This window comes from Erithacus rubecula, assembly GCF_903797595.1.
Source record: "Erithacus rubecula genome assembly, chromosome: 5".
NCBI classification, from domain to species: Eukaryota; Metazoa; Chordata; class Aves; order Passeriformes; family Muscicapidae; genus Erithacus; species Erithacus rubecula.
In genome coordinates, this window is record NC_136687.1 from 13,276,120 (window position 1) to 13,301,529 (window position 25,410).

The 25,410-nt window shown below is 40.1% G+C and overlaps 1 protein-coding gene across 8 annotated transcripts in view; it reads left to right on the forward strand.

Annotated features, from left to right (window-relative positions):
* Positions 1–2,205: 2,205 nt before the first annotated feature.
* Positions 2,206–25,410, forward strand: part of CPEB2 (cytoplasmic polyadenylation element binding protein 2) — a 50,905-nt gene continuing 27,700 nt past the window's right edge. For 4 of the 8 annotated variants that reach the window (XM_079307425.1, XM_079307427.1, XM_079307426.1 and 1 more), the window contains exons 1-4: positions 2,316–4,149; positions 6,750–7,028; positions 17,053–17,143; positions 24,996–25,046. In XM_079307425.1, coding sequence (XP_079163551.1) covers positions 2,968–4,149; positions 6,750–7,028; positions 17,053–17,143; positions 24,996–25,046 — 1,603 coding nt within the window. In that variant the 5' untranslated portion in view covers positions 2,316–2,967. The other 4 variants (XM_079307429.1, XM_079307430.1, XM_079307431.1 and 1 more) reach the window with 2 other exon arrangements.

The window sequence follows — 25,410 nt, forward strand, 5'->3', positions numbered from 1 at the left end:
AGAGTCAAGTAGCATGTGCTGCAAGACCAGAGACCACCAAAGATCTACTGGATACTGCAGCAAGACAGCCAGAACCTTTCCTCATAATCAACAGAGAGAAAGATCAGGTTTCTCTCTCTAAAAGTACTTTTATTAGGGGATGAATCATCCTTTGGTAGCACCTGTCTTGTGTTTGTAGAACATTAGGCAGCTAAAGCAGAATGGAAACTTACTTTTTACATGGTTAAAAATAGATGATTTTCACTCTGTGAAAGTTGATTTAACAAACACATGCTGGCTACCATGCTAGAGATAAGCTGTCATGAAGGACATGAGGACTCTTGTCTTTCAGTCAATTTTAAAAATACTCGCATACACCGAGCTATTTTATAGGAAGAATTGCTACAATTTGGGCATAATCTAAACATGAGGGACAGAGAAGCTGACTGCTTACAAAAAACCAAAAAAACCAAAAAACCCTCAACTGAACAAGTTCCTACACACTTTGTAGAAATAAGCAGCTGGTTATAGAAGAGTGCAGTGCAGCACTGCTTCCACCCTTGCTAGACATTGCCTGAGAACGCCCCAGCTAGAGGACAACTTCTGTTCAGGCTTGCACACAACCCAATGTCAGGTGTATGACAGGAACACAAAGGGAAGCCAGATGCTACCAGCTCTGCAGCTCACCAAACTAATGTTTATGAGAACTGTGCTGTGAAGCAATTCACTCTTCAGAGAGGAACCAGTACTGGGCCTGAAACATTTACTCAGCATGTGACCATCTGTAAGGCTTGGTCTGCACTCTGGATTTTTTTGCCCTGGTAACACTGCCAAGTTCTTGAAACAAATGCCAATAAAATGAATGATTTTGGAATCCTAAGCTACAATACAGCAAAAATAAACACATGTCAATTACTCTTTGATGCTGCAAGTGTATTTTCATATTAACCCTGCAAGACAGCACAGATTCCCTAATACCCACATAGGTTCACAACAACATTAGAGATAAGTGGAAATGCTGAAACAATCTTTTTCCCTTCTACGTTTTACATGCATATAGAAAACATACAGGTATTTAAGAAGTAACAATTGTTGCACTGGGTCAGGCCAAAGGTCCGCGGGGCAGGAGGAATTCTGCTATCCAGTCGCTGATAGTGGCCATGGATAGATGCCTAGAGAGAAGTTCAACAGGTCAAACACATGACACTTTCCCCAAGCACTCACGCATTCAACAGCCCTGTGTGAATTCTTTCACCGCTGAGCTACAGCCTTCCCAGAGCACAAAGAGAGGCCGCTTTTAGTTTTTGCAGGGACATATACATTGACATCAACGTACGTGCCAAAGTATTCATTTGTTTGCATTGAACAGCTGCCAAGAACTGTGCTTCCACTGTATGGAAAGAGTAAAACCCCACCTTTGATACTGGAATACCTCAGAAAGCACCACCCCGTACCACCACACCTCAGCACGGGCTCCGCCCAGCCCCCGTGCGTCTCTCGTGCGCCCAACAAGCAAGGTCTGCTGGCAGGCCCCGGGCGTGTGGCGAGGGAGGGGTGACGAGCCCCTGTTTCCGCCGGAGCGCCGGAGGCTGCAGTGCCCCAGGGACAGGGACAGGGACAGGGACAGACCCCATTCCGCAGGCCGATCCCGCAGGGAACGCGGGCGCACAGCGCACCCCAGCCCGCCCGGGGGCGGGACCGGCCCGGGCTGGGCGGGGCCTTGACACCCGGCCCGTCTCGTGCCGCCGCGCTCGCGCTCCACCCGCCCGCCCGCCTGTGGCGCGTGGTCGTGCGTCAATGCAAATGAGCGGCGCGCGGGGCGGAGGGGCGGGGCGATCCCCCTGTGCCCCGCCCCGAGTGAGCGCCTGACGGGATCTCAGCCGGCCCGAGAAACCGGCGGCGCGGCTGCCGCTGCCCAGTCTGCTGGGGTAAAAGCCGATCGCAGCCGCTGCCGCAAAACGAAATAAAATCGCTTTATTTCAGGTGTTTCTCGCTTGACGATAGAAAGGTCGTCGCAGCCCAACGGGAGCTGGCATTGCCCAAGAGGCCCCCAGAGCCGGCACCTCCCGCTGGCTGAAGTGGTAGCACCCAGCCGGCTCGCCGGCTCCGGGGGCCGGGCCGGGCTCCGGCCTGGTGCATTATTCATGACGGGGCAGGCCCGCAGGCTCATTACCAGGGTCCGCCGGCCTGGGGCGGTGCCTCTGACGTCAGTGTGACGGATGTTCCGGCACTCTTAAGGGCGCCGCGGTGGCTCCGAGCCGGCAGCGGGGCGGGGGCGGCCGGAGCCTCGCTGAGGAGACCGGCTCGCCTGCCCTGTGGAGGTACCGGCGGCCTCCCCTTCTTCCCTCCCCGCCAGTGCCAGCCCCGGGAGTGCCCCGCTGATCCCCTGCGTTGCGGCGTGGCGGCTGGGGGGTCGGACGGAGGAGTTTGTGTCCGGGGGCAGTGACCTATCCGGGCGAATTCCTGATCTAGTGGATCCCTGTGGGTGCGACTGCAGGCGGGAAGGGCCGCCTTACCGGGGGTCCCATTAAACGAAAAAAAAAAAAAAACTCCCATAAAAATGGGCATACATCAAAAATCGGCGATATTTATAAAGCAGTACAGTGGCGTTGATGGGAAAGAAGAGCGCTTTATTCTATAAATAAGCTATTTTGGGACTTACATAGTGGTTTGCGATAGGCGGGTGTTTAAACTCTCCCCCCGCCCCCCAACACTTCGCCACAAAGATTATTAATTATCTTTGTCTCTTTCGTGTGCTGGGGTGGGGGTTCACCCCTGCGCCGAGCCGCTGTCAGGGGAGCTCCCGCAGAGGCCACTCCAGCCCCTTCCCATCGGGTCCTTCCCACCCCGGAGCGGCCGCAGCCGCCTCGCCTCATTCCTCCTGCCCCTTGCCGCCCGCTGTAGCCGGCTCGTCCGGCAGCCAGGTCGCCGGGTCGCCGCTGCCCTCCCTGTTTCCCCTCAGCGGTCGTTGCTGCGCATCATCAAAACATGCAGGATGAGCTGCTCTTGGGGGTGACACAGCAGCAGCAGCCAGGCAGCGAGAGGCTGGGCAGCAGCCCCGCGTCGGGACACCCCCCTCTCGGCCACCCCTCCTCTGACTTTAAACCCTGTCTCAGCCCCCACCAGGATTTAAACAAGCAGCAAGCGCAGCAACCACAGCCGCCGCCTCCTCAGCTGAGCCAGAAGAGGAAAGAGTTTAAGCAGCAGCTCAGCAGCCCAGCCCAGCTCGGCAGCAGCCACCCCCTGAATAACCACCACCCCCCAGACTATCATCACCACCCCCCTCAGCAGCAGCAGCAGCAGCAGTTCAGCCACCCCACTGACAAGTACCAGCAGCAGGAGCACAGGCAACAGCAGCAGCTCCTCAGCGCTCACCCCCCGGAGCCGCGGCGGACGGGGGACCACTCGCACCACCGGCCCATCGGCCCCGCCGAGCACCAGGGCGGCGCGGACAGGGGGGGTTTGGAGCGGCTCGCCCCTTCCTGCCCGGGGGGATCGGCGTCCGCGGACCCCAATGTGGGGGTGGCCGCCGCCTCCTGCGTGAATCCGCCTTCGTCTCCTCATCTGCAGGCGAGAGCCAAGCTGCCCCCCATGGAGTCCCCCCCGAACAGCCACTTACTGGGCAGCCCCGGGAACCTCCTGCCCGGCGGGCTCGGCTCTGGCTTCAGCAGCCTGCAGAGCCCGGAGATCCCCAGCCCCCATCACCAGAGCGGGGGCGGCTCCTCCTCGGCGGCTTCCCCTCCTCCTCCGCCGCTGCCCGGCTTCGGCACCCCCTGGTCGGTGCAGACCTCGTCGCCGCCTCCGCAGCAGACGCAGCAGCCTCCGGTCTCCAGCGGCGGCGGCGGCGGCGGGCAGATCAGCGCGATGCCACCCCCGAGCCCGGAGTCCGAGACCAGCTTCTACCCGGGGATCCCGTCATCGATCAACCCCGCTTTCTTCCAGAGCTTCTCGCCGGTGTCTCCTCACAACCCCTGCGCCGGGCCCTTCAGCAGCCCCTTCTCGGCCGCCGCCCCCCCGCCGCCGCCGCAGATGAATTTACCTCAGCAGCAGCAGCAGCAGCAACAGCAGAACCGGAGATCCCCTGTGAGCCCCCAGCTCCAGCACCAACACCAGGCGGCGGCCGCCGCCGCCGCCTTCCTGCAGCAGAGAAACTCCTACAACCACCACCAGGTACCGGGCGGCGGCCGCGGCGGGGGGCCCCGGGGCGGAGAAGGGGAACGCGGGGAGGGGAGGGAGGCTCCGCTGCCCTCGGCCGACCGGCCGCGGCCGCCGGGCCGCTTGGCCCTCGCCGGCGCCGGGCGAGGCTGCGCGGCGGTGACAGCCCGGCGGGCCCGCGGCGGCGGCAGGGCGGGGCCGGCCCGGCGGGAGGGAAGGAGGGAGGGCACCTGCGCCCCCCGCCCGCTGCGGCGCCGGGCGGCCGGAGGGGTCTGCGAGCAGCAGCGCCCCGCGCACGGCCATTCCCCGCCCGTTCCGGGTGGCAGGTGCCGGGGGAGCTCTTCTGGCCCTCCTCCGTGCGCCGTCGTCTCTCGAGGGACGCCGGGGTTTTACTCGGGACGAGAAGAGAAGGTTTGCGCTTAAAAAAGAGCTCAACCGCTCCTGTTGGTGTCTGGCAGTTCCGCCGTGCAAACACCCCCGTTGCCCCCCGAGTCGCCCGCGGCGGGCGCGGTGTCCCCGAACAATGAGCCTGACAGCTCCGGCCGGCGCCGCCCCCTGCAGCCCCTTCCCCGGCGCGGCCTCGGGCGGGGGCAGGTCGCCGACAGGAGGGTCGGGTGCGAAAGTTGACACTGTGCTGCCTTTTCAGGGCTTTTGACTGTCATTACTTGGTTGTGCATCCGAGGACAGCGCAGCGTGTCGAGTTACTGTAGTTCTGTGACGGGTTTTAATCCGATTTTAATCGAGGGATTTGAAGATCCCGTGTTAAATTGGAAGTTTACGTTTCTTCCTGGAACAGAATATTATAAGAAAACAGTGAAAAGCAAATCCACGTTAATATTACCAGCTATTGCATTATAAGACCATTTTGCTCCAATAATTTGCTCAGTTCTGAAAGGCTGAAGTTACATAGGCCTCATCTTAATTTTTTCTTTTAATTCTAGTATTAAATCTGGTCAGATTCAATCAGCGGAGGTTCATTTGTATCAGAACTGGATTCTCACATTGTGTTCCTGTTGAAGAAATCATTACAATGCATTGTGATTAGGAGCTAGTTGTCATTAACATTTATAATAACCTTCTTCAAACAAATTCCAAGTAATTCTCCAACAGTGAGGTGTACTGGAATTTTCTCTCGCTTACAAGTTGTAGGTATACTTAAAACAGTGCCATGACAGCATAGCAAGCAATATTAGAGGCTTGTTAACATTTGGCATTATCTCTTAAGGTTTGTTTCACAATAGAGTGCCTGCCTCTCCCAAAATTCCAACGCAGGTATTCAAGTTTTACAACATAATTATCTATAATTATATAGAAAAGGATGTTTTCCTGATTACTTGACCAAGAATGGCTTTAGTGGCTTTTTTGGTTTGTTTTCTGGGGGTGTTGTTACAATATTATCTTTCTGCCTTCAGAAAGTTCTCTTTCACCTGATATGTAGCATATCAACATGCTTTAAATTTTTAAGTTATTAGAATTACAGGTTGAGGGTTGCTTGCAGCTAAGCTTAGAGATAAAAGTACTGTGTTTTCATTTCACAGAACTGAATTTAGAATCATCACACACACCCCCACTCCACTTCTATGTTTGAGAAAAAGCATTTCCAAGAACAGTCAGATTTGAGACTACTAAAGATAAATACAGTTCTTCACTGTCAGTCATGCTCAGTGGGTCCACCTCTTGGTAACATGACAACCCTATAGGTCACTTTTTAACAGAAGTTATAGCTTAGAAGTAAAAACTGAATCCTTTAAAAATCTTTTCTAAAAATTGTTTCCATTTTCATATTAGAGGATACAGTGCACTTATAAGTGTATTTGGGTAGGTGTAAGGTACACCATATCTGGATAGAAAAAAAAATATTTCTAGAATGCAGAATCCTGCCGATGCATTACTCCAGAAATTACTCCATTCATTACTCCAGAAATATTTCAGCAGTGGCTTCAGAATAATGCAATAATGGAAATGTTAAGAGAGTTCCTTCAAACAGATTCTCTGTACAGTAGTCAGTGCTCTTTTTGCTCTTATATGGTAATACTGAGACAATGATATTCAAAATACTGGAGTGGGGGGAATTAAATCTGCCATTTGAATTTTAATTTTTAAATTTGTACTCACTGTAGTGAAATGCTGCTACTCACTGAGTAGAAATAATTATTGGTAGAAATATAAATGCTATTTTAATAATACTTTTTAATTGATCTCTCTGAAATTCTTCTGTTACTTTGGTAGAGATCTCATCAAAGAATAGCAAGTAATGTATGATGGAAACTGGTTTCAGGGTTTTTTGGAACTTGGTTTTACACCCTAGGATTTTTCTTCTGCATAGCTTTTAAAATGCTGCTAGTTACTAAAATGACTATCAAAATTGCCTGCACAAGTACTGCAGCATTTACTGGGGAGACATATGGAGGAGTAGGAATGACTTATTTTTTTAATGAAGCTGTATTTTCTTCCTTGCCTCTGTAACTAATTTGCATATTCTCAGAAGAGAGTGGTTTATAGAAATCTGTGCATTGCTTACTTGGTGGTTGGTTATTTTGGGTTTGGTTTTTTTTTTAAGTAGAACAGCATTTACATTATTTTGAAAATAATATAAATTAATGTTTATTTTTTAGCCTCTTCTGAAGCAGTCACCCTGGAGCAATCAGAGCAGCGGCTGGAGCACAGGAAATATATCCTGGGGAGGAATGCATGGCAGAGACCATCGCAGAACTGGAACCATGGGAATTCCAGGAACTATGAACCAGATCTCTCCTTTGAAGAAGCCCTTTTCTGGTAATGTCATAGCTCCTCCTAAATTTACTCGCTCTACTCCATCACTGACACCAAAATCGTGGATTGAAGAGAATGTTTTCCGAACTGACACCAACAGTAATACTCTCCTTCCTTTGCAGGTAAGGATGGTATACCTGGTGTGTTCATAGTTTTCCATAACATTTTTACTTAATTCATTTTAAATGAGAATTAAACAGTGGTTGTAGTCCTGATACTTGGTTTGAAAATTGTGTTTCTGTATTATTTTAGTCTCAAATTGCAATTAATCGCCATGTGTTGAGGTATATTCAGCAATATATGATTCTCACAGTTGAGTAAGAATATTGATTGTCAAGGAAGATACAAACTGTAGGCACTGATCAGGCAATAAAACATAGTATGTTTAATCCAGCAAACATTTTCTGCCTATGGTAATGCTCATATTCTTATGAATACCTTCAAACCTCAGGGTATTTTTTTTTTGTTTGCTTCTCCTTCTACTTAGGTTTTCTTACTTTTGTTGATGGTTCTCAAGTCTTTGTCATATTCGTCTTTTACTGGTATTCCAAGCTGATGTGTGTGTCAACTTTTTCCTCCATGTTGTAGCACCTTTTATGTTTTGTTTTGTCTGGAAGCCCTGTGATTTAGAAGTGTTAAATGGAAGTATGTGTCTTAGAACTAAAAATCTGGATTCATCTCCTGAATTTAGCCAGTGACATCTTACATGGCTTTAAGTAAGTCACTTAACTCCAGCCTCAGTTGTCTCTTGGTAAAATGTTGTTTTTCCCATTCTTACCGTATTAATTTAGTCATCCCTTGTCAGCAGAGACCTTTCATTTGTCGTAATTGTGACCACATTTGGGCTGTATTTGCATAAATGGCAATCTTTTGTTTATGTAGCTGAAGTAGTGGCAAAAGGGTGTTCCTTGGAACCAGATTTCCCACTAGAGTTCTGGTTTTTTTGTACCATTTTTCTGGTGAATTTGGCACAGGAGGCTCTATCCTGAGTATCCAGGTGTGCTCTGATACTTCCAGTGTTTTTTAAGCTTACCTTATTTTTGGATGTGCCACAGTTATGCTGAAGTGTATACATTTGGACCTGTAAACTTGTTGTCACCCTGTCACAACTGTTCTTAAGTAGCCTTGCTAGATGGAATATAGTAGTTGAATAATCTTTTGTGTGGGTAGAAAGATGGGGAAAGAAACGTGTTATTCTTCAGGAATTGTCTTTTATTAAGGAACGTAGATAACAGATAGGTAATGCTTTGCAGTGCAGGGCAGCAAAAATAGTACAAAGTAAATACTGGTGTCCATCCCAAAGGTGTTAATGTAGGGAACAGATTTAAAAATATGAATGGCGTCATACACTGAAACTGCTGTGACATATGCAATGGAATTTGTATGCAGCTAAGCGCAGGCTGTGAATGTATTTGCTCATCCAGTATGCCTTGCAAGTCTATATGACCAATACTTTGAACTTCTAGAAGCTTCTACAGTACTTGTTGAACGTAGATGAACTAGCTCATTTTATATCTAAACAAGCGTCTTGTGCGTTTAGGCTATCATCTAAATAATTTCTATGTAATAAGCTAGGGAAGGAATCCTTGCAATTTAATTTTATAATACCTTAATGTTTCTGTATAAGGGTTGGGGGGTTTTTTAAAGGGACAGTGTCAAAGTGAGAAGTCAGGCATTCTTAATTGTTGGTCACACCTATGAGCACCAGACCCACCTGTTAAATAGGCATGTTTGGCTATATTTATGCTGTTGATTTGTCTATGCGTAGATCTCCCTAACATGTGTAAAGTCATAGTTGCAGAACATGGTAAAAATAAACCTCTTTGAAGGGTTGCAATGTTATCTACTGCTATTGTGGAAACACTGTATGTTTCCATAAATTACTTTGCTACACTGAAATAGTGTTCTTATTTTTCAGTTAGTGCACTATTTTTATGTGATTAATTCCTTGTGATGACTGTTACATTTTGCAAGTCATAATGAAAAGGTAAATAGAGCTTGGAGCTCTTGCTCCTTTTCATCAGGACTTGTTGGCAATTGCAATGTTGTCAAACACCCATCTTGCTGATTTGTACTGTGCTTGTCTCCTTCCGTAAAAGGCTGTGGTATTTAGATTGAGGATTCTTAAAGACACAGTAGCAGTTTCAGAAAATGCTGAAAAAAATAGTACTAAATAAATTTTGACATGTTTGGAAAGTCTAGCACAAAAGCATTAATGTGTGTGTAGAAGTTACCTATCTCTTCCAAGCTTCCATGGAGCAAACATATCTTAGCATTATGTTGGATATGTACTGCATCATTCACAGTTTTGCAGAATACCTTTTTCTTTGGGTTAACTGCAGTAATAATTTTGTAGGGGAGGGGACAAAGCACCTCTCTTCCAAACTTTAACTAATAAGCAATTTAAAAACAGCTTAGAAAAGTCAGTGCACTTATTTTAAATGCTGTATATTTTTGTAAAGTCCTGATAGCATGCCAGCTGGTCATCTAGTTTCTGAAAAAAACATGCACCTCGTGCAAGCAAGATAAACCACAGGGGAATTGTAAGCAAATTTGAAGCTTTGCCCTTCCATCAAACATCTTTATTCTTTGGTGTTTGCATTGCTGGGTGGGCCCCAGAGTAGAACTGGCATCAGTTCTGATGAAAAAATATTTCTTAACATTAAACTAATATTCCAGTGACAATGAATGTCACAATGATAACTGTGTAAACTATTATGAGTATTGCTTGTAGGAATGATAGCCGATTTTCTGTACTTCTTAGTTAAAACTGAAACATATCCCATATGAAGTTGGATTTGCAATGGCCACATTAGTTGCAGCAAAGCTACTTTTGCTTACAGAAATTATGAAAGACATCTTTTAAGATTTTTTTAAAGTTTGGTGTTTGCTTTGGTTTTAAGTGAAAATAATTAAACATCATGACAACATTGATTTAAATGTGAGCAAATTAAGCATATAGCCAAATTTTTCTTACATCCCTCAGTGTTAGAAGCTTTTCTGCCTTCTCAGGATTTTAAGATAATACACTGCATCAAATACAGTTCTTTCACAGACATAAAACCTATAGACGTAATTTTGTCTAATTTCACCCATACTGCTTCCACCATGGTAGGTACTTCATATTGGGAAGGGGTTGTTGCCTTGCACTTTAATCATTAAAAGAACAGTTAGAAATCTTGTCAGGTATTGGCACCATACAACTTAAGTATTTAATTGGGGGGCCTATTTCTCTCTCCTTAGAGAGAATCTAGCTTCCTTATTTAGATAATCTAATTCTCTAGAAGAACATACCTGGCACCACTGACCTTACACAGCCCCTGGGATTCCACTTTAGGCACTTATGTTGCATTTCAGGAAGTCAGATAATATGAATATTCTTTTATTCCCTGACCTAGAGTACCAAAAAAGCCCTGATTATGGAATACAAAGCTGAAAATACAGACTTTTATGCAAGTGTTTTTCCCCCAAAAAACATGCTACAGGCATATCTGTGGATAAAACCCAAGGACAGAGTTCAGTGTTTGGTACATCCACGTTTTTGATTTACACTCCGTGTATGAAGAAGATAGTTAACTATTTCTAAACTTTTACTTTTTTTTTTTTTTTTTTTAAGAATTGCAGTTTCTGCTAACTGTATTTTGATTGCAAGCTTGTTTTCTTACTGTCTTGCAAATAATCTTACTAAAACCTATTAAAAATGCTTAATACTACATATCAGTGTCCAACTATTTTCATTCTAGTAAAAACATTGCATTCTATGACCATGAATCTAATTTGTCTCTTTTGAATTAAGGAAATACACTGTGTGTCTGGGTGGTTTTCACCTTGATTTGTCCTTCCTGTTTGTTCAGACAAAGTGTGTAATGTTTATGGTCTTAAAAGCTGAGAGTTCTTACTCCATGTTTAAACATAGCTCTCCAGCTGGGGATTGGTATGGTAACGTAGTATCTTGCACAAATGCAGATTTTTCTTTTTCTATTCCTTTTTGGAATGTGCTCAAGTTTTCAAAGAAAGCAAATCATATGAAAAACAAAATGAGGTTTAAGACTGCATGTCACACAACAGGTGTTAGTTTTAGATATTTAATTTAAGCTGCTGTCATGTTCTTCTGCCTTAGAATCAGTTCCATTTGGAGAATTTAAAATTTTCAGTATGACAATTTTAATATAATTTAATACAGTTTAGCATTTTCAATTGCTAATCTAGGTGATATACATGCTAGTGAATATTAGGTGAAGAGCAAGGTGTTAAAGATGGGTTCTTAATGCTTTTTTTAGACTCCTAAATGTGTGGCCCATTTTTTCAAAAGTGCTGAGTGTATGGCAGCTGCTGTTAAACTTGAAGCCATTGAGATTATCTAGCTGCAGAGTTTTCTTCTGCAGAGTAAAATAATTGTCCAAATACTGATCTATAAGCCTGGCTTTACCAATTTATATTTCCTGAGGCTATGCTGGAACAGAACAGTTTTCAGGGATTTTAATGCAGTGAATTGATTGCCTGGGACTGATTAAAATAACACACACAACCTGATACTTGTGTTTGAGGATCATTCTGGGGATATATCTAATGGGGGAAAGCAGTCTGTGGCCATGCTTTTAGCTTCATGATCACAACCTTTGAATAAATAGTATTAGGAACTGCACAGATTAACCATTCAAAGGGATCAATCAGTGGAAAGTTTGTAGATCTTAACATGCAAATGTTTTTATGACTTCATATGACATAAGACTTTTCTCCTATTATTTAAATTTGCTTCAGTTATACAGCTCATTTTATCAATGCAATACAAAAATGTATACTAAATATATAACAGCCATGGTGGTATAGCAGTGATACTTGTTGAGCAGCTTATCTCACCTTACTCTCTGAGTTAAAAATTAATGTGTTCTCACTAAGGTTCATCCAAAAGTACATGTTCTGTATGTGCTGATATATTTGCATTTTGAGTACTCAAGACTGTATAGATGTTTTTAGATGTTGGGCAGGGGTGTGAGAAACCCAAAACTTGTATAATAACTTCCCTCTCAAATTTCTAAATGTTCTTTCAGTTATTTCATTGAAACTATTAATATACAAATGTTCCAGATTTACCTTGTAAGTCAAGATTGCCAAGACTTTAATAATTTCCATAGTCTGGTGTCTGGTTTTTTTCAGGTTATGAATACATACTCTCGAGTTGAAGTTCTCCAGTATTGGGATTTTTTGTTCATTTTTACATGCTTATGTAGCTGGGAAGTGGATGTGTCTTTGCCACAGGACCTGTTCTTGGTGTGTTTTAGGCTCAATTTAGTTAGCTTATGTAGCTGATTGTGTCTTTTTAACTTTAAACACTATTGTCAGGTTGACAGTTCACCAGACATCTTTAGTTCATCTTTACCACTAATGACACTGTGAAAAGTATCCAAGCAATTTTGTGTGCCAATTTTAAGCCTTCCTCCTTGTCTTTTTGCAGAGCTAAAATTGTAGTTGCAATAGATTTTCATATTTAGTTTTTCATTTACACTAGTTATGGTTTCAACAAGGGGCTTATGATTATAGTATATCCTCAATGAAATGAGAATAACTTGAAATTTAGATGTTAGCAGAGATATTTTAGAATATGTATGTGGGAATTGGTATTACTGCTAACGTTAACACTGAAAACTATATTCAGGTACTTTTTAAAGTGTGGATACTTTATTACTAGATCAGCTTTCAGTCATTTTCTAGTCTAAAAGCACATTTTTATTTAGGGATTAGGTTTAAGGTAAAAAAAATGGAACTTGTAAACATTTTAGCTGGGGAAGCAAGTTTATTTAATTTAGCTTTTAACAAACTCAGTTAATTCATCAAGGTCAAAGTTGGATTCCTTTTTGTAGCCAAGTAAGACCATACTTGAAATTACTGTAAGCTTTATGACAGCTTCCATCTGATGGAGCTACATTTCTTTAGAATATGAAGAAGGCATGTGAAGATCATTTCTTAAAGATACTACCATTTACTAGGTTTTAATATCTATGTTAGCATTCTAATTTTTTTATTTCAAGTAGTCCCACAAATCAGTAGTTTAAAGCACATGTCTGAAATTCAAAGTTGTCAAACTTCTTAGCTATGAAATAGTGTTTGTGGTTAAAAATTAGCAAAACTGTCTACCACTTAATAGCTTTGGTCCTTGTATTTGCTTATGATTAAGTGACAACATATAAACTTAGAGATGTGATTGCAGTTTCTTCAAATGCTCAAACAGGATAATATTTGCATAAATTGCATGAGTGTATATATATATATATATAGATATAGATATATAGATATATAGATATATAGATATGTAAGTCCTAAATAGAATGTGCCATGAGAAATTATTTGTTCATTAGTTTAGTACTGAAACTTGCTCTTTAGAGAAAGCTGCTCTCCTCCCATTTGTGCATATTCAGATGCATGGCTTGGGGCTACTTCTCAAATGCATGCTCTTAGGTGTACTTCACATGACATTGTCAAAAGCTCCTTCTAGCACTTGTGTTCTGTGGGAAGGATACTTTGTGCTTCTCCTATTCCTAAAATAGCTACCACTTTTCTGTAAACTTTCTTACATAGACAGTTTTTTACTTAACTGGATTGCTCTGTCTGTAGTTGTAATTCTGATATAGGAAAGGTAGGTCAAGCGGGATTCAAACTTTTAAACAGCTAAAAGTAAAAAACTAGTCTGAGAATTTGTAGTGCTTGGGAGAAGTTAACTATCACCTCTGAGGGAAAAAGCTATAGCATTATGTTCTGACATTCCACTGAGATACAGACCTTCTGTCACAGCAAGAATTGCATCTTAGCACAGAACTGATGAGCTACAGAGCTGAAGGAATTGAAAAATCCTGAATTCAAGCTTGAAAATTCAGGAGTCAGGATGACTCCTGAAAACATGTATAAACATACATGCTTAGGTATCAGTGCCTTCGCACTGCTGATTATCTTCAGTTTCATTATTTCAAGGTGGTTGATAAGCAGTTACCTTCTAAAACAGTCTGGAACTATATTTAAGACAACATGGAAATAGTTCTGATTTTTGGGACTACTTCCATGTTGTTTTAAAGGTAGGCCCAGGTTGTTTTAGAAGACAATTGCTTATCAGTTGTGTTGAAATAATGAAACTAAAGCTAATCCTGGTACTTGGCACTGTTTCCACATGCATGGAGATCTGGAACAGTTGTATTCTGTGGTAGTGTTTTTTGTGCTTGTCCCCGAAAATTCACCAAAACCATAATGGAAGTTTTCTGATTTAGTTGTTCCTGCTGTAGTGAGTTGTAGTGAATTGTCCTGTTTCAATAGACCTTTCTAAAAAATACTGGCTGGTGTGTGACCTACATTACTGAAATACTTTAAAGTTCTTCTTTGGAATTAAAGCTTTGTGTTAGCATAGACGATAATTGTTCTCTTGAAAGATATGATGTACATGTTTGGGGAGCTCAAAGCAATGTTGTAGCATTATAAAGCCAAGCTGCACAAAGGTTTAAAATGAACCTTGTACCCAAAGAATTATTTATTCCTTTAGAGACAATTAAATTTCAGATAATGTTGCTTTATAGCATGCAATTCATCAGTGTCATTTGGAATAGAGATTAAAATTTTGAAACACTGATTACCAAGATACTACCCAAACTCATGAGTGGGTAGTGTAATGTGTGGGTAATGGGATAGAAGAATGCAATTGCCATATTTAAATCCTGCTGTACTTCAGTATATTCACAATGTTTTGAATTGTGTATTTCCACAGCCCAAAATTAGGTAATACAATTCAAGGAAACAAACCACAAGCTTTCTAAAAAGGATGGGGAAAGGATGGGAAAAGCTTATTATTCCTTCTGCTTCTAGCAGAGCAAGACCTCTTGACACCCAACTTTCAAAGTAGAATAATGCAAGGATGAAGTTAGTCATTGCACCATGTCACCTGGTAAAGCAGTTCACAAATAAGTTGCAAGCGCATATTCCCTGTTTTACATTTCTATTTCTCTGTAAAATATAGGACCAGGTAGCCCAGTTTTAGGAATTACACATAGCTGAGCCTTTTCTTGCAGGCTCCTGCTTTGCAGTGTGTCATTAAATCTGCAATAATGTCAATTTCCCAGAGAGTCATGGGTTACCTCAACACCTGTATGTAGTATTCAGAAAAAGACATTAAAAGTATTTAATGAGCCTGTTACAAAGATAACACATACAGTTTACTCTGGTTTTTACTAATATTAATTCTTTTCCCTTATTAGCTGCAAAGGTTGCAATGCATGTTTTGTCTTTACTCAGCATTGGTTTTGGCAAGAGCAGTGACTAACTACCAAATTGTGCTGTAAACTGAATTTAAGACTTCATTAACAATCCTGATGAAATACCTTCTGAGTGCTAGGGGACAGTAGGGAACAGGTCTGTCTTGGTCACTGCTCACACCTTCTATAGAAAGCAAGTTTGCTGTGGTAAGCAGGTTCTTTTCATTGTGCTATTGAGAAACAAACCTGTAAGGGCATGGAAGCAGATTAGTCACTTCAGTTTCATTTGGTGGTTCTCAGGGTAACTAAACTGAAAAAAAGCCAGCCAGTCCAAAAATAAAGGTTCCTGTGAGCTAAAGAATTGCTGGTGACTGGTTTGCACTCAAACCAGATTGAAGATTGCCTAATGAAGTGGCAGTGGCATTTGGTCTGGGATGTGGCAGGAGACAAGAGGAAACCTACTTTTTGAATTTATCATTAAAATTGTCTGAGGGCATCTGGAAGTATTGATTTGATCAGTCATTTGTTTTCTAACATATTGCTTACCCAACAGGAGCCCATTACTCTTAACGGTTATTTGAGGTAAAGAGAGGTGGGAAAAAAGGATTCTCCCTCTTGATCCCAACACTGACTAAACTTTTTAAGAGATGAAAGTGATCATCATGGCAAAGCTGATCATAAGTGTGATTTGTAGAAAACTTCTCTTCCAAAGCTTGCTTTTTTACTCCTCCAATGTGAAGAATATCTGCTTGCTGAGGGAGGTAATTTGAAATTAGTGTATGGTTCTGCTGAACCATCATGGAAAGTCAGAGTGAGTGTGGGTCATATACCTTCTGTCCCTGTTATATACATACTGAGTATGTGGCTGCATCTTCAGGGAATTTCACCAGTCCTGAGATGTATATGAAGCATTTCATCCTTCTCTGCTGAATTACTATAGTGAAGACAGAATACAACAGTAAAATTAAGGCATGATTATAGGATTTAAGTGCAGTACAGTCTAGCCAGAAGCCTTGAAGGTAGAAGACATTGTAGTTTTACACAAAACCTTTCCAGTTTCTGAGAGGTATCCCAAAAAGACCAAAGAATTTAGAAGTCATCTTTCTTCTGTGTCTGTAATTGAGTTTATTGAAAAACATGGGGAAAAATGGCTTGGATAAAACAAAATCAGTGAAAACATTCTTAGTCGATTGAAGGAACTTTTATTGCTGTCAGTGAAAATATTTATAAAGACAGTATGGTAACTTCTTAATAAGCATGTGTAAAAGAAATTGTCATCTTTAAGGCTGATAATCTATTAGTAAGATTTGTGACATTTCCTTTTCATAGTTTAGCTTTAATTTTGCACCCTTTAACCATTAAGTGCTGACCACTTGTAACTCGGGTCTTTGTATGCAAAGGCCCTCAAGCCAGCAAGTGCAGCCTTGCCAGGGACTGGTGGCCCATGCCGGCCTCTTGGCCAAGCACCAAGAAAGTGCTCTATTTTATGTGAAGTGACTGTTCTTGTCCTGTAGTTCTCCACCTTCCTCACTATTTTACTTGTGCATGAAATGAAATTGAACTCTTACTGCCATTAGTCTCCTTCATTAATCAGCCTAATGCATAACTGTGCTGTGGATCGCTAGAACTGATCTAAGCAGTTCTGAGGGAATCAGGCAATCACAGGCTGTCAAATGCATACACAGCATTTGTTCACACTGCATCACACAGAGTTCTTCACGCTGTATCTCTAGTTTTTATATTTGGATGCTGTTAAAATTACAGTTAATAAACTCAGATCTTGTTTTGTATCACTGTTCATATCCAGAATGTCTGGATGGGCAGCTGCTAGAAGGAACCTGTGTTTTCCTTTCAAGTTTTTTGTTAAAAACCACAGAATTTGTATTCAAATACTAAGGCTTTTGTTCTCTTTTAGGATCGAAATAGAATGTATGACAGTCTGAATATGCACTCTTTGGAAAACTCCCTTATTGACATTATGAGAGCAGAGCATGATCCACTTAAAGGTATGTTATTATGCTAAATAAAGAAAAAAGGGTCATCCATTCTGCACATTTGAATTGATACTGGTTGTTAATTTAGATTCTAGGTTCATATTAAAATGGCAAATGAACTATTTTCTCAATCAAATGAACAGTCAATCTTAAGCTGTCTTTTACTGAAAACATTGTTAAAACAAACCACTGCCAGTGTTGCCAGTTAATTTTGCCTTTATGTACAGTAGAAGCTGCGAAGAAAACTTAAGTCCATTGATAAAATTAAGTTTTGTCCTTTTAAGATTTTTCAAATCCACTGGAGGGTATTAATGCATCCAAATCTGAAGAAGTCCAGAAATACAGTTGGCTTTAGAATGCTGGTTCCTCTTACAGTCCTGGGCTCTATTAAATCATTTAACCACAGTAGTAAGTATATAGCTAGCATATGTGGGCTTCCATTTTAACTCCTCTTTTCACTGTACATTAACTAACTCTCCATACTTTCTCAGGTAGCATTTACTATTGAACATTGGGTTAGGGAGCCCAAACCATTTCACTTGGACTGATCAGATGTTACCTCATTTGTGGTGTTCTAATTAGACTAACACAATCTAATTTTGAAATATCCAAGACTTCAGGCTTGCTTTATGGAAATTAAATCTCTGTATTGAAGCAATTGAAAAAAATAAAACAGTTTTTTCTGCAGCATTATTTACTTCCATCTGTTCTCCTTTTCTAGAGGCTTCTATACTTACTATATATTACATTAGCATAGAGCAGCCTGCTCTCCTAATTTGAAGCACACCTTGCTAGTCTGCTCATGATTCTCTTAAGATCTGTGTAATCAGTTGGAAGACCTGTGGCAGACAGATAGCATTTAATGGTATTTTAAGATTTAAAATAGCCAAAAGTTTGGAGTTTTTTCCCAAGCTGAAAATCTCTACAAAGCATCTGTAAGTATGTAGCAGTTACTTAAATCATTATTTTTCCTTGACCTTAAAGTAAGTGGAAGCTAAAATTAAATTTTCTTAGGTGTTTTAAATCTGATCTCTTCTTTCTTACTGCCTAGAGAGAATTAATTCCATTTTAGCAATTTTATTTACGTCCATTATTAAATTTAGTTTCTCTCTATTCTGCATGTTTGCAAAACATGACTAAGTAACACAAAAGGTTTTCAAACCTGTGAATGGCTAGCCTAGTGGTAACTGCTATGTGCTAAAAGCATGAGTACCTCCTCAAAGATGGGGTGATCAGGTGCATCATCCCTGTTGCAGAGCATTCTTGTGTCTGTTTGTCACACTCAGGTGGTGACTACCTCTTTCCTTGTCTGAAAGCTACTGTTAGGCGTAAAGCCAGAAAATGCAATCTTCTACTGCACTATACTGCCATTGGCACCTCTCACATTCCCAAAGATGAAAACCAGGCTGTTCCTTCTTTCTGTACATGCTGACATGACAAATGGAATTGGTTGCTCGGTTCCCCCTGCCATCTCACTGTTTTAATTTTGGCTCTATAATGCAGAAGAGATTTCAGAGGCACAGTGAGCGCAGAAAATACCAATATTTATTTTTATTCATCCCTTTGCATTTCATTATTTTACAATAGATGAAAATGACATATTTGCAATAATAATTTTCCAAGGAGGGTAAGACAAGACAAAGCTTTAAGACTTGGAAGTTAATTTAGTTCATACATAGATACCTTGAAAAACTCAGTTTCCATCTGTACTTTCTAGGGACATGAGAATATGGTGTCAGTCTACAGTTAAGAGATTTTTTTTTTAACAGTTGAACAGTCATGTTCTTGCAGTGAAAATTCTGCTTAGTTTTACGTTTGAACTAAAACAGATGGAAGCCATAGATAGTGATGAACTGAAAGGAAACCCATTTTTCTGTTTGAGTGCCAGAGAACAATGCACATGCCAACTGAATTTAAATAGAGTAATTGTGTGTTGCTATTTAAGTTGATGGATAAGATTTTTTTCTCTGTGAATGTGATTTCAGCTGAAACAGCTATGTTATTAACAATAAGGCACAAGAAATGTTCCTTACAGACTGAAAATGAGAGGAAGAGACCTTTGTGGTATATCAGCCTTTTAGTTCTTCTGTACAGTCTTCTGATTTTTTTCACCATTAATTGGAATTTCTGTGATTTCTGAGCAACTTTAACTTCTTTTCTCTGCCAACCATGAAACTTTAATTTGGTTATATTAGTCTGTGTGGCTTTTCACCACAGAAAATCTAATGTTTACTTAAAGCCCCATCATATTTGCTTGCAGAGTGCACAGGATTAAGAATATCATTATTATTTATTATTTGTTTGTTGCTCTTATTAATATGTAACATATTTTGTTGTAACTAGAGAGTATTTTTTTAACTAGAGAATATTTTTATTACAAGTTTTTCAAGTAAATCTAAGCATACTAAAACAATGTTCTTTTATATCTGATCACAGCAGTAAAATGAAAGTCCCTGGAATTTTAAGCACGTGTTTCAGATTTAGCTGCTTACAATATTTGGAGTATGACTAAGCATCTTGTCTCAAATTCTGCACAATGCAGAACAGACAGTCTGTGTACCAGCTCAGAGCTTCGAGTTTTGCATGTCAAGATCCATTTTAGGAGCAAGTCAAATTTCACCACTTTTGCTTTTATGAACTTGAAAAAAAAAATATTTCAAATATGATTCACTGGAAGCTAAGTTTATGCCTGCCAGAAAATTGTTTATAGATGACTAGTTTTGGCTTCACTTAGGCAAGCTTTGTCATTACAACACACATGATCAAAAGAAAAGTAATTTTTAGCTTTCGATAGGGTATTTTCAAGGTAGGGTAATAGAGACAAGATGTTTGACTTCACTAGTCATTGCAGCAGAAATACTGATCATATTAAAACTACTTTTTCCCATGCAGCTTTCTTGAAATGCATTTCATAACGACCTTAAGTAATGTTTGAGATTATCCCATCCATTCAATTCCAATGAAATAAAAACTGAATTTGGAATAACCAATTTTTTTATCATTGTTCTTAAATACACTTTTTATTCTTCTAATAGCTCTTAAAACAATTGAGAGAAGAATTGAAATACTGATAGCCTGACACATGTAGGTATTGCTAGTATAACTCTTCAGACATACCACTTGCATACCTGCTTTTCTTTTTTCCCCTTCTACTGCCCCAAATATCAATGCATTTTGCTGCCAAGAAGCAGGAAAGAAAATGCATTTGGGCTGAAAGAGATTATGGAGAAAGCTTAGAAGCGGTTGTTACATTTTCTGTGCAATATCTATTAGTATTGAGGACACTGATTTAATGGAATTCATTACCTGCTGTTTTAAATATCTTTCTGATAAAGATTGTGGCACAGAGAACATTGTCTTTCTTTCAAAGACATTTGTTTTATATTTTGTATTATGAAGCTCTGAAGTTTAACGCTGCACAGTTTCTTCCTAGAGTAATTCAAATTTTGCCAAGAAAAGAATTTTTGAAACTGGAAAAAAATTCTCTCCCTAGTCACATAAAAGGATTTGAAACATTACATAGGCATTGTTTCTTCTTTCTGTCATGGAAACTTTTTCCGATAAAAGAATGTATTCAAGACTGAGAGACTGATTTGTCTGAATACATGGACTATCAAACAACCCAATTGGCCTCGTTCTGCCTTGCATAACTCCTATGCAAGCATTGGAAAATGCAGTCTCCAGGCTTTCTGTAACTAGGTGTTGTCCAAACATGGGTTTGGGCTGTTGTCTTAACTACACTGATTCCAAAAACTGAAACTGCTGTGATCCTCAGCCATTCACTCTTACTGGGAAAAGCTTGGCTTGGAAGCTTTTTCTCTTCTGCTCAGGAGATGTCTTGAAAAAAAAGGAGAAGGGGTAAGGAATTTTTGATCCTCAGTCTCTTCATACAACAAATTAAGACTTTTTTTGAAAACGGAGAGAGTAGACATGAAATATCAAAGTTCTGAGTCAGTGATGTTTAAAGTAGTACTTTTTTAATATATGGGGATTTCTCCAGTAGTTTAGTTAAATAGGAGCAGAAAGGGTGCATTTCTAAAAGTAGATGTGAATTTGCCTTGAAATAGTGGGTATGCCAAGAAGAAGTTTACAAAAATTTCTATTTCCTTTGCCCCTGTCATTAACAGGAGATTACAGAAATGTTGCTAAAACTAAGTTTGTTGCTCATTCCTCATGTTTGGATTAGCAAGACTCTTAATTGGATTCAGTGGGTGAAGAGGTCCACCAAAATTTATTTGAAACTTTTAATTTGTTTTTCTGTCCTTGCAGAAGAATACATTGAGAAATATGCATGAGGCAGGCAGTTCTGTAATAATTACATGTAGATAAGGAGAAGGAAGCTAAGTGTAATAGAACTGTTGTTGCACAAGAAGTGTCAAGCATACCTGCAGCTTCTTAGCAATGCTAGTTTCAATTTAGCCACAATATGTGTGAGAGTTATTACTTAGAAGTAGCATGGAAAAGTTACAAGTTCAGGTTTGCACAGAGAAAATCTCCCTAACATAATAATCTTTCAGATACAGAATGGTAATATTAGGCACTGTGTTTGTTCCAGATACTAGTAGATTACAAATTTTGGATTCTGTAGACAACTTCTGCAGATAGGTTGTGAATTAAATAATTTACATTTTCAGGAATGGACTAAGTCTATTATTTAAATATTAGGTATTTTCTAACTACTTGGAAATTGTATTTAAACTATTCAGTCATCTTTATTATTAAAGCTACTTTTTTTGGCAGGTGGAGGCCACTGGAACTGCTAGAATACCATTGAATGGTTTATACAGTTCTAGATTACTGACATTGAGGAAGGATGGGATTAGATAGGATTTGTGCCTTGTTGTTAAAGTGGTATCTTTTTTTTTTTTTTTTAATGCATACAACAACATTTTAACAACATACAGTGAAAATAGCCAGCTAGAAAGATGTTCCACATACTGCTATTTTAATTGAGGTTTAATAGAGTAAATGTCCATTTAACTAGAATAGCCTGATAAAAATGCTGTGGTCTGAGCCCTGAATAAAAATGTGAGATCTTCTGAAGTTATATATGTCATAAAATTCAGGTGGACAGCCTAGAAAACAATGCATTTCACTTCAACAGATTAAGCTGAGGGTTGGAACCTAAATTAACATTATAAATAAGTAGCAATGATGGCATTTGAAAAAGTAAGCGAACATTCTATGTTTAAATATTCTTGAAGTTGTAAATCCAGTTGCCAGACCAGGTAGCAAATACAGGGGTTTAGTTCATGAGAATTCAGTTAAGTGTGATTTCATTGAAATAACCATGCAAATAAAACTTATAAAGTATCAATACTGCAAAGTACTGAATATTGCATTAGTTGTTTTCCTTTCTAACCTTGAAGTCATTCATTATCTGAGTTAGCAAATTCATCTCCCCAGCAGTCAGATGTGGTTTTGGGCTGCAGTGGTGGGCCCAGCTGCCTGGTCCAGTCCTTCCCTCCACTCAGTGAGAAATCCTTCATTTTCTTTCAGCTTGGCATCTGTGTTTCAGATGCAGCTTATTTGTGAAGTTGTGAATGAGAAAAAGCAAAAGAATGCATAAACAGTGTTACAAACATAAACTACTAAAAACTAGTAAATTCTTCCTCCCTAGATGTTGACACTGGTGAGCTTCTTTCTCCAACCAGGCCTTAAATCTGACTTCTGTTCATGAAATCATTGCTGGGGAAAAAAACCTATCCTTTGTCTCTCTTGCTAAATAGGAGAAGAGGATGAATTCAGGCAGGGAGAAAGACCATCCCCATAGACTCAAGGATGTTTGAGACAATGTCTCACAATTTCTTTTGCTGTTCTCCATAAATACAGCATTCTGATTTGCAAGGAACACCTTGTATTGTTACAAGTATTTCTGTAGCAATGTATATAAAGATGATATGACAGTAATCTTGTGAAATTCTTGCTTAGACAAATGAGTATTAGACTTGGTAAAGAAAAAATTAAGAAGTATAGCAAAGTAACTTCCTATACATAGGACTGAGCTGTGGCAGCTCCCAGAGTGCAATTTAAGGATGCCTTTTTCCTGGTTCTTTGCCTATTTTACCAGCATGCATTGCTAGAAGGGGAGAATTTTTATAGTTCCAAGAAACATTAGATATAATTGTAGATCTTCAGTATGACAGAAGAAATATATTAAAACTGGACACTTTTTGAAGTCAAGAAACATAAAGACATAAAGATTTTTGTTTAGTATTTTGCCTAAGCCTACTCAAAGGTTCTGTTGAAGGTAGAGAAGATGGCAGAGTCCTTCTGGGTGGCATTCATCTGCCCTTCTCTAGGAGCCTGCCTGGCCTTGCAGTGTTTCCAAACTCAACAGCAAATTGTTCTTACCTAATCTGCAGGTGTTCTGATACCATCCATTCTTACAGTAATAAAATCTGTGGGATAGCAAATAGTTCATAGCGGCATTAAAATATTTTTGCCACAATGCCTGTAAATAATAAGGCTGAACAAAGTTTCCTAAATTATCTTAATCTTGCTATTTTGTAGTTTTAAACTTCAGAGTTTGAAATGTATATATTTTCAAATTATTTTTGAGAGAAAATTACTGTGTTGGTTTCTTAAAGAAGAGCAAAACCTGAACCCTGTTATTTACAGATTTACAACAAAAATTTTTTTTTTATTTAATCCCAAAGGTGTCCCTTGGGACTCAGAACTACTTCAGGAAATTTCTAGTCTTGCTGCTAAGCTCATAGATTTACCAGCAGTAGAATATGATAAAACAGAGTATGCAGATGGCTTGAAAGAAAAAGAAAATGGGGGAAAAAAAAGAAAGAAAACCAAATCAGCAATATATTAAGGCTGACTAGCAATTCTTATCATATATGACCCTTTAAAAATGTGTGACTTCTACATGCCCATTGCTTTCAGACTGGGTTCTTCTTTACACTTCTACAGGCATTCTCATTTCCTTCAAAAGATTTACATTTCAAGTCACAATATTCATAATATTCTTCAGATTATAAGCAAGCAAGCATGTTTGAATGACAAGCTAGATGGCAATGCAGTTTTTTGCACATTGAACCACAGTTTTTCCAAGCACAGTCGTTTATTGTAAATGTCTCTCTAGGTCAGGGTGCACTACTGGTATGTTTGCAGTCTCCTTAGTAAAAAGGAATTTGTAGTAAACAGATTCTTCTGCTGTGTGTTTTAAGCCATTCATTTAACTACTGAAGTATAACATGGCACTGATGTAGTAAAATGCAATTATTGAAAAATTCTAATGTCAGGATATAAGCTTTTCATATAATTTTTATTCAGTCTAAAATGCTGAAAATGTTATCTATAGTAGTCTTTATTTTTGTTGAATCTGTAGATAAGCAACTGCTCTGTTGCTAGACTTACTGAAAAATATTGCATATCAGGGTTATATGACATGCACCAAGATGCAGTCATAACTCAGTCAATAAAATTTTCATGCTTTATTTCTTATTAACATGATTTTTTCTTAAATTGATTCACTAGAGAAGCACTAAGTTGTAGAAATGCCACTCTGTTAAGCAGTGAGCATAGTGCAGTTATTCACAGTGACTGTGAAAGAAAAGACTGAAGCAGTCAGCACTATTTCTGGGTGTCATGAAACAAAAAGTGGCTTTATCCTATTGGAGCTGATCCCAAAGTACACTGCAGATCTTATGACCAGAGAATTAAGGTTAAGAAGTCTGTTCTTGTCAGCTTTAACTTGGGTCAAGGGTATTGTTGGTTAATGTGCTTGGAGTTAAATATTAGCTCTTTATTTCCCTTAGGCAAATTCTAAGCAGTGATTTTTCATTATTTTTTCTAGCACAATAGCTAAAATCTCTGCATTTGTTTTGTTCTTTGGTTTTTGTTTTATTTTAAGGTCGCTTGAGTTATCCACATCCGGGGACTGACAATCTTCTGATGTTAAATGGTAAGTTCTAATCTTGTAACAGTTTCTAATTATCTCTAGCTTAGCTTAAATCTGACATGCTGGTATAAAATTATACTATTATATTCTGTTACTGAATTACTTGCCTCCAGTCTTCAACACTGATGGGACTGTTGCCATTTTTTGGAGTTGAATGGCAAGAGCTAATCTTGCAACAGCCTTTCATTATATCTAGCTTATTGAAAATCTGAAATGCTCATAATGATGCACTATTCTTTTTTGTTCTCAAGCAAACCAGGGGTATATTTTCCAAAGAGCTGTATGAAATCTATTACACTGAAACGGGAATTAGAAAACTAAGAAGGCCAAAAACACGTGTTTTTCTATATTGGGTAAATAAAGAGTG